The sequence below is a fragment of the Bufo bufo genome, chromosome 1, assembly GCF_905171765.1.
Source record: "Bufo bufo chromosome 1, aBufBuf1.1, whole genome shotgun sequence".
NCBI lineage: Eukaryota > Metazoa > Chordata > Amphibia > Anura > Bufonidae > Bufo > Bufo bufo.
Genome location: NC_053389.1, coordinates 839408838 through 839418405, shown reverse-complemented (window position 1 = coordinate 839418405; position 9568 = coordinate 839408838). Strand labels below are relative to the sequence as shown.

At 43.0% G+C, this 9568-nt stretch overlaps 1 protein-coding gene across 1 annotated transcript in view; it reads right to left on the bottom strand.

The window, feature by feature from the left end:
• The window catches only part of TMEM256 (transmembrane protein 256), a 20859-nt gene extending 11729 nt beyond the window's left edge, over positions 1 to 9130 (bottom strand). The window contains exon 1 of the mRNA XM_040415368.1: positions 9011 to 9130. Within this exon, the coding sequence (XP_040271302.1) occupies positions 9011 to 9092 (82 nt within the window). The 5' untranslated portion in view covers positions 9093 to 9130. The remainder of the gene's footprint in view (positions 1 to 9010) is intronic.
• Positions 9131 to 9568: the final 438 nt, after the last annotated feature.

The following is a 9568-nucleotide window of genomic DNA, read 5'->3' as shown; positions in this document are numbered from 1 at the left end:
ATGTATATATATATATATATATAGTGACATTACAGGAGATCACCAGCAGGGGGCGCACAGTCCTCTATCAGTATATGACTATCAGATGTATATAGTGACATTACAGGAGATCACCAGCAGGGGGCGCACAGTCCACTATCAGTGTATGACTATCAGATGTATATATATATATATATATAGTGACATTACAGGAGATCACCAGCAGGGGGCGCACAGTCCTCTATCAGTGTATGACTATCAGATGTATATAGTGATATTACAGGAGATCACCAGCAGGGGGAGCACAGTCCTCTATCAGTGTATGACTATCAGATGTATATATATATATATAGTGACATTACAGGAGATCACCAGCAGGGGGCGCACAGTCCTCTGTCAGTGTATGAATATCATATATATATATAGTGACATTACAGGAGATCACCAGCAGGGGGCGCACAGTCCTCTGTCAGTGTATGAATATCATATATATATATAGTGACATTACAGGAGATCACCAGCAGGGGGCGCACAGTCCTCTATCAGTGTATGACTATCATATATATATAGTGACATTACAGGAGATCACCAGCAGGGGGCGCACAGTCCACTATCAGTGTATGACTATCAGATGTATATATATAGTGACATTACAGGAGATCACCAGCAGGGGGCGCACAGTCCTCTATCAGTGTATGACTATCAGATGTATATAGTGACATTACAGGAGATCACCAGCAGGGGGCGCACAGTCCACTATCAGTATATGACTATCAGATGTATATAGTGACATTACAGGAGATCACCAGCAGGGGGCGCACAGTCCTCTATCAGTATATGACTATCAGATGTATATATATATATAGTGACATTACAGGAGATCACCAGCAGGGGGCGCACAGTCCACTATCAGTGTATGACTATCAGATGTATATATATATATATATATAGTGACATTACAGGAGATCACCAGCAGGGGGCGCACAGTCCTCTATCAGTGTATGAGTATCATATATATATAGTGACATTACAGGAGATCACCAGCAGGGGGCGCACAGTCCTCTATCAGTGTATGAGTATCATATATATAGTGACATTACAGGAGATCACCAGCAGGGGGCGCACAGTCCTCTATCAGTGTATGAGTATCATATATATATAGTGACATTACAGGAGATCACCAGCAGGGGGAGCACAGTCCTCTATCAGTGTATGACTATCAGATGTATATAGTGACATTACAGGAGATCACCAGCAGGGGGCGCACAGTCCTCTATCAGTATATGACTATCAGATGTATATAGTGACATTACAGGAGATCACCAGCAGGGGGCGCACAGTCCTCTATCAGTGTATGACTATCAGATGTATATATATATATAGTGACATTACAGGAGATCACCAGCAGGGGGAGCACAGTCCTCTATCAGTATATGACTATCAGATGTATATAGTGACATTACAGGAGATCACCAGCAGGGGGCGCACAGTCCTCTATCAGTATATGACTATCAGATGTATATAGTGACATTACAGGAGATCACCAGCAGGGGGCGCACAGTCCACTATCAGTATATGACTATCAGATGTATATAGTGACATTACAGGAGATCACCAGCAGGGGGCGCACAGTCCTCTATCAGTATATGACTATCAGATGTATATATATATATAGTGACATTACAGGAGATCACCAGCAGGGGGCGCACAGTCCACTATCAGTGTATGACTATCAGATGTATATATATATATATATATAGTGACATTACAGGAGATCACCAGCAGGGGGCGCACAGTCCTCTATCAGTGTATGAGTATCATATATATATAGTGACATTACAGGAGATCACCAGCAGGGGGCGCACAGTCCTCTATCAGTGTATGAGTATCATATATATAGTGACATTACAGGAGATCACCAGCAGGGGGCGCACAGTCCTCTATCAGTGTATGACTATCAGATGTATATAGTGACATTACAGGAGATCACCAGCAGGGGGCGCACAGTCCTCTATCAGTGTATGAGTATCATATATATATAGTGACATTACAGGAGATCACCAGCAGGGGGAGCACAGTCCTCTATCAGTGTATGACTATCAGATGTATATAGTGACATTACAGGAGATCACCAGCAGGGGGCGCACAGTCCTCTATCAGTATATGACTATCAGATGTATATAGTGACATTACAGGAGATCACCAGCAGGGGGCGCACAGTCCTCTATCAGTGTATGACTATCAGATGTATATATATATATATAGTGACATTACAGGAGATCACCAGCAGGGGGCGCACAGTCCTCTATCAGTGTATGACTATCAGATGTATATATATATATAGTGACATTACAGGAGATCACCAGCAGGGGGAGCACAGTCCTCTATCAGTATATGACTATCAGATGTATATAGTGACATTACAGGAGATCACCAGCAGGGGGCGCACAGTCCACTATCAGTGTATGACTATCAGATGTATATATATATATATATAGTGACATTACAGGAGATCACCAGCAGGGGGCGCACAGTCCTCTATCAGTATATGACTATCAGATGTATATATATATATAGTGACATTACAGGAGATCACCAGCAGGGGGAGCACAGTCCTCTATCAGTGTATGACTATCAGATGTATATATATATATAGTGACATTACAGGAGATCACCAGCAGGGGGCGCACAGTCCTCTATCAGTGTATGAGTATCATATATATATAGTGACATTACAGGAGATCACCAGCAGGGGGAGCACAGTCCACTATCAGTGTATGACTATCAGATGTATATATATATATATATATAGTGACATTACAGGAGATCACCAGCAGGGGGCGCACAGTCCTCTATCAGTATATGACTATCAGATGTATATAGTGACATTACAGGAGATCACCAGCAGGGGGCGCACAGTCCACTATCAGTGTATGACTATCAGATGTATATAGTGACATTACAGGAGATCACCAGCAGGGGGCGCACAGTCCACTATCAGTGTATGACTATCAGATGTATATATATATATATATATATAGTGACATTACAGGAGATCACCAGCAGGGGGAGCACAGTCCTCTATCAGTGTATGACTATCAGATGTATATATATATATATATATAGTGACATTACAGGAGATCACCAGCAGGGGGCGCACAGTCCTCTATCAGTATATGACTATCAGATGTATATAGTGACATTACAGGAGATCACCAGCAGGGGGCGCACAGTCCTCTATCAGTATATGACTATCAGATGTATATATATATATATATATAGTGACATTACAGGAGATCACCAGCAGGGGGCGCACAGTCCTCTATCAGTGTATGACTATCAGATGTATATAGTGATATTACAGGAGATCACCAGCAGGGGGAGCACAGTCCTCTATCAGTGTATGACTATCAGATGTATATATATATATATAGTGACATTACAGGAGATCACCAGCAGGGGGCGCACAGTCCTCTGTCAGTGTATGAATATCATATATATATATAGTGACATTACAGGAGATCACCAGCAGGGGGCGCACAGTCCTCTGTCAGTGTATGAATATCATATATATATATAGTGACATTACAGGAGATCACCAGCAGGGGGCGCACAGTCCTCTATCAGTGTATGACTATCAGATGTATATATATATATATATATATAGTGACATTACAGGAGATCACCAGCAGGGGGAGCACAGTCCTCTATCAGTGTATGACTATCAGATGTATATATATATATATATATAGTGACATTACAGGAGATCACCAGCAGGGGGCGCACAGTCCTCTATCAGTATATGACTATCAGATGTATATAGTGACATTACAGGAGATCACCAGCAGGGGGCGCACAGTCCACTATCAGTGTATGACTATCAGATGTATATATATATATATATATAGTGACATTACAGGAGATCACCAGCAGGGGGCGCACAGTCCTCTATCAGTGTATGACTATCAGATGTATATAGTGATATTACAGGAGATCACCAGCAGGGGGAGCACAGTCCTCTATCAGTGTATGACTATCAGATGTATATATATATATATAGTGACATTACAGGAGATCACCAGCAGGGGGCGCACAGTCCTCTGTCAGTGTATGAATATCATATATATATATAGTGACATTACAGGAGATCACCAGCAGGGGGCGCACAGTCCTCTGTCAGTGTATGAATATCATATATATATATAGTGACATTACAGGAGATCACCAGCAGGGGGCGCACAGTCCTCTATCAGTATATGACTATCAGATGTATATAGTGACATTACAGGAGATCACCAGCAGGGGGCGCACAGTCCACTATCAGTGTATGACTATCAGATGTATATATATATATATATATATAGTGACATTACAGGAGATCACCAGCAGGGGGAGCACAGTCCTCTATCAGTGTATGACTATCAGATGTATATATATATATATATATAGTGACATTACAGGAGATCACCAGCAGGGGGAGCACAGTCCTCTATCAGTATATGACTATCAGATGTATATAGTGACATTACAGGAGATCACCAGCAGGGGGCGCACAGTCCACTATCAGTGTATGACTATCAGATGTATATATATATATATATATAGTGACATTACAGGAGATCACCAGCAGGGGGCGCACAGTCCTCTATCAGTGTATGACTATCAGATGTATATAGTGATATTACAGGAGATCACCAGCAGGGGGAGCACAGTCCTCTATCAGTGTATGACTATCAGATGTATATATATATATATAGTGACATTACAGGAGATCACCAGCAGGGGGCGCACAGTCCTCTGTCAGTGTATGAATATCATATATATATATAGTGACATTACAGGAGATCACCAGCAGGGGGCGCACAGTCCTCTGTCAGTGTATGAATATCATATATATATATAGTGACATTACAGGAGATCACCAGCAGGGGGCGCACAGTCCTCTATCAGTGTATGACTATCATATATATATAGTGACATTACAGGAGATCACCAGCAGGGGGCGCACAGTCCACTATCAGTGTATGACTATCAGATGTATATATATAGTGACATTACAGGAGATCACCAGCAGGGGGCGCACAGTCCTCTATCAGTGTATGACTATCAGATGTATATAGTGACATTACAGGAGATCACCAGCAGGGGGCGCACAGTCCACTATCAGTATATGACTATCAGATGTATATAGTGACATTACAGGAGATCACCAGCAGGGGGCGCACAGTCCTCTATCAGTATATGACTATCAGATGTATATATATATATAGTGACATTACAGGAGATCACCAGCAGGGGGCGCACAGTCCACTATCAGTGTATGACTATCAGATGTATATATATATATATATATAGTGACATTACAGGAGATCACCAGCAGGGGGCGCACAGTCCTCTATCAGTGTATGAGTATCATATATATATAGTGACATTACAGGAGATCACCAGCAGGGGGCGCACAGTCCTCTATCAGTGTATGAGTATCATATATATAGTGACATTACAGGAGATCACCAGCAGGGGGCGCACAGTCCTCTATCAGTGTATGAGTATCATATATATATAGTGACATTACAGGAGATCACCAGCAGGGGGAGCACAGTCCTCTATCAGTGTATGACTATCAGATGTATATAGTGACATTACAGGAGATCACCAGCAGGGGGCGCACAGTCCTCTATCAGTATATGACTATCAGATGTATATAGTGACATTACAGGAGATCACCAGCAGGGGGCGCACAGTCCTCTATCAGTGTATGACTATCAGATGTATATATATATATAGTGACATTACAGGAGATCACCAGCAGGGGGAGCACAGTCCTCTATCAGTATATGACTATCAGATGTATATAGTGACATTACAGGAGATCACCAGCAGGGGGCGCACAGTCCTCTATCAGTATATGACTATCAGATGTATATAGTGACATTACAGGAGATCACCAGCAGGGGGCGCACAGTCCACTATCAGTATATGACTATCAGATGTATATAGTGACATTACAGGAGATCACCAGCAGGGGGCGCACAGTCCTCTATCAGTATATGACTATCAGATGTATATATATATATAGTGACATTACAGGAGATCACCAGCAGGGGGCGCACAGTCCACTATCAGTGTATGACTATCAGATGTATATATATATATATATATAGTGACATTACAGGAGATCACCAGCAGGGGGCGCACAGTCCTCTATCAGTGTATGAGTATCATATATATATAGTGACATTACAGGAGATCACCAGCAGGGGGCGCACAGTCCTCTATCAGTGTATGAGTATCATATATATAGTGACATTACAGGAGATCACCAGCAGGGGGCGCACAGTCCTCTATCAGTGTATGACTATCAGATGTATATAGTGACATTACAGGAGATCACCAGCAGGGGGCGCACAGTCCTCTATCAGTGTATGAGTATCATATATATATAGTGACATTACAGGAGATCACCAGCAGGGGGAGCACAGTCCTCTATCAGTGTATGACTATCAGATGTATATAGTGACATTACAGGAGATCACCAGCAGGGGGCGCACAGTCCTCTATCAGTATATGACTATCAGATGTATATAGTGACATTACAGGAGATCACCAGCAGGGGGCGCACAGTCCTCTATCAGTGTATGACTATCAGATGTATATATATATATATAGTGACATTACAGGAGATCACCAGCAGGGGGCGCACAGTCCTCTATCAGTGTATGACTATCAGATGTATATATATATATAGTGACATTACAGGAGATCACCAGCAGGGGGAGCACAGTCCTCTATCAGTATATGACTATCAGATGTATATAGTGACATTACAGGAGATCACCAGCAGGGGGCGCACAGTCCTCTATCAGTATATGACTATCAGATGTATATAGTGACATTACAGGAGATCACCAGCAGGGGGCGCACAGTCCACTATCAGTATATGACTATCAGATGTATATAGTGACATTACAGGAGATCACCAGCAGGGGGCGCACAGTCCTCTATCAGTGTATGAGTATCATATATATATAGTGACATTACAGGAGATCACCAGCAGGGGGCGCACAGTCCTCTATCAGTATATGACTATCAGATGTATATAGTGACATTACAGGAGATCACCAGCAGGGGGCGCACAGTCCTCTATCAGTGTATGAGTATCATATATATATAGTGACATTACAGGAGATCACCAGCAGGGGGCGCACAGTCCTCTATCAGTATATGACTATCAGATGTATATAGTGACATTACAGGAGATCACCAGCAGGGGGGGCACAGTCCTCTATCAGTGTATGAATATCATATATATATAGTGACATTACAGGAGATCACCAGCAGGGGGAGCACAGTCCTCTGTCAGTGTATGACTATCAGATGTATATATATAGTGACATTACAGGAGATCACCAGCAGGGGGCGCACAGTCCTCTGTCAGTGTATGACTATCAGATGTATATATATAGTGACATTACAGGAGATCACCAGCAGGGGGCGCACAGTCCTCTATCAGTGTATGAATATCATATATATATAGTGACATTACAGGAGATCACCAGCAGGGGGAGCACAGTCCTCTATCAGTGTATGACTATCAGATGTATATATATAGTGACATTACAGGAGATCACCAGCAGGGGGCGCACAGTCCTCTATCAGTGTATGACTATCAGATGTGTGTATATATATATATGGTGACATTACAGGAGATCACCAGCAGGGGGCGCACAGTCCTCTATCAGTGTATGACTATCATATATATATAGTGACATTACAGGAGATCACCAGCAGGGGGAGCACAGTCCACTATCAGTGTATGACTATCAGATGTATATATATAGTGACATTACAGGAGATCACCAGCAGGGGGCGCACAGTCCTCTGTCAGTGTATGAATATCATATATATATAGTGACATTACAGGAGATCACCAGCAGGGGGAGGACAGTCCACTATCAGTGTATGACTATCAGATGTATATATATAGTGACATTACAGGAGATCACCAGCAGGGGGAGCACAGTCCACTATCAGTGTATGACTATCAGATGTATATATATAGTGACATTACAGGAGATCACCAGCAGGGGGCGCACAGTCCTCTATCAGTGTATGACTATCAGATGTATATAGTGACATTACAGGAGATCACCAGCAGGGGGAGCACAGTCCTCTGTCAGTGTATGACTATCAGATGTATATATATATATAGTGACATTACAGGAGATCACCAGCAGGGGGAGCACAGTCCTCTATCAGTATATGACTATCAGATGTATATATATAGTGACATTACAGGAGATCACCAGCAGGGGGAGCACAGTCCTCTATCAGTGTATGAGTATCATATATATATAGTGACATTACAGGAGATCACCAGCAGGGGGAGCACAGTCCTCTATCAGTGTATGACTATCAGATGTATATATATAGTGACATTACAGGAGATCACCAGCAGGGGGAGCACAGTCCTCTATCAGTGTATGAATATTATATATATATATATAGTGACATTACAGGAGATCACCAGCAGGGGGCGCACAGTCCTCTATCAGTGTATGACTATCAGATGTATATATATATATATATATATATATATAGTGACATTACAGGAGATCACCAGCAGGGGGAGCACAGTCCTCTATCAGTGTATGAATATTATATATATATATAGTGACATTACAGGAGATCACCAGCAGGGGGAGCACAGTCCACTATCAGTGTATGACTATCAGATGTATATATATAGTGACATTACAGGAGATCACCAGCAGGGGGCGCACAGTCCTCTATCAGTGTATGAATATTATATATATATATATATATATATATATAGTGGCATTACAGGAGATCACCAGCAGGGGGCGCACAGTCCTCTATCAGTGTATGACTATCAGATGTATATATATAGTGACATTACAGGAGATCACCAGCAGGGGGCGCACAGTCCTCTATCAGTGTATGACTCTCCATTGGGGCGTGTCCCCGGCGCACCCTCAGTACGGACGATACCAGTACACCTCCCCCTTACCGTGCGCCCCGTAGGCTCCTGCGGTCACAGCCAGAGCCCCGGACACTGCCCCGAGCCGCCCCCACACTCTGCCCGCCGCCATCTTCCTGTTCCAAATAGATGTCAATCATTGACCATAACCCCACCCCTTATAAACGCCCCTTCACAGAAAACCACGCCTCTTCAGCTATTGTAACACGCCTCCTACTTTTTTTTTTTTATATAGTCTATTGGCTACACTAGTGATGACTCCAGAGATAACGGTCCAATCCCAGTTCTCCTCCAGCTTAGTTACCAGACATGTTCTGTGTCCGCCATCTTTGATGTGGGATAACTATATTCATACCCCTGTAATGTGGAGTTGCAGGTGTCCTGAAGAGCCATGGCTCCTCCTCACTAGTCACTGCACAGATATGGCGGTAAACTGTCCACAGAGACCTCACCAGGACTATATTACTTCACACTGTCCACAGAGACCTCACCAGGACTATGTCACTTCACACTGTCCACAGAGACCTCACCAGGACTATGTCACTTCACACAGTCCACAGAGACCTCACCAGGGACTATGTCACTTCA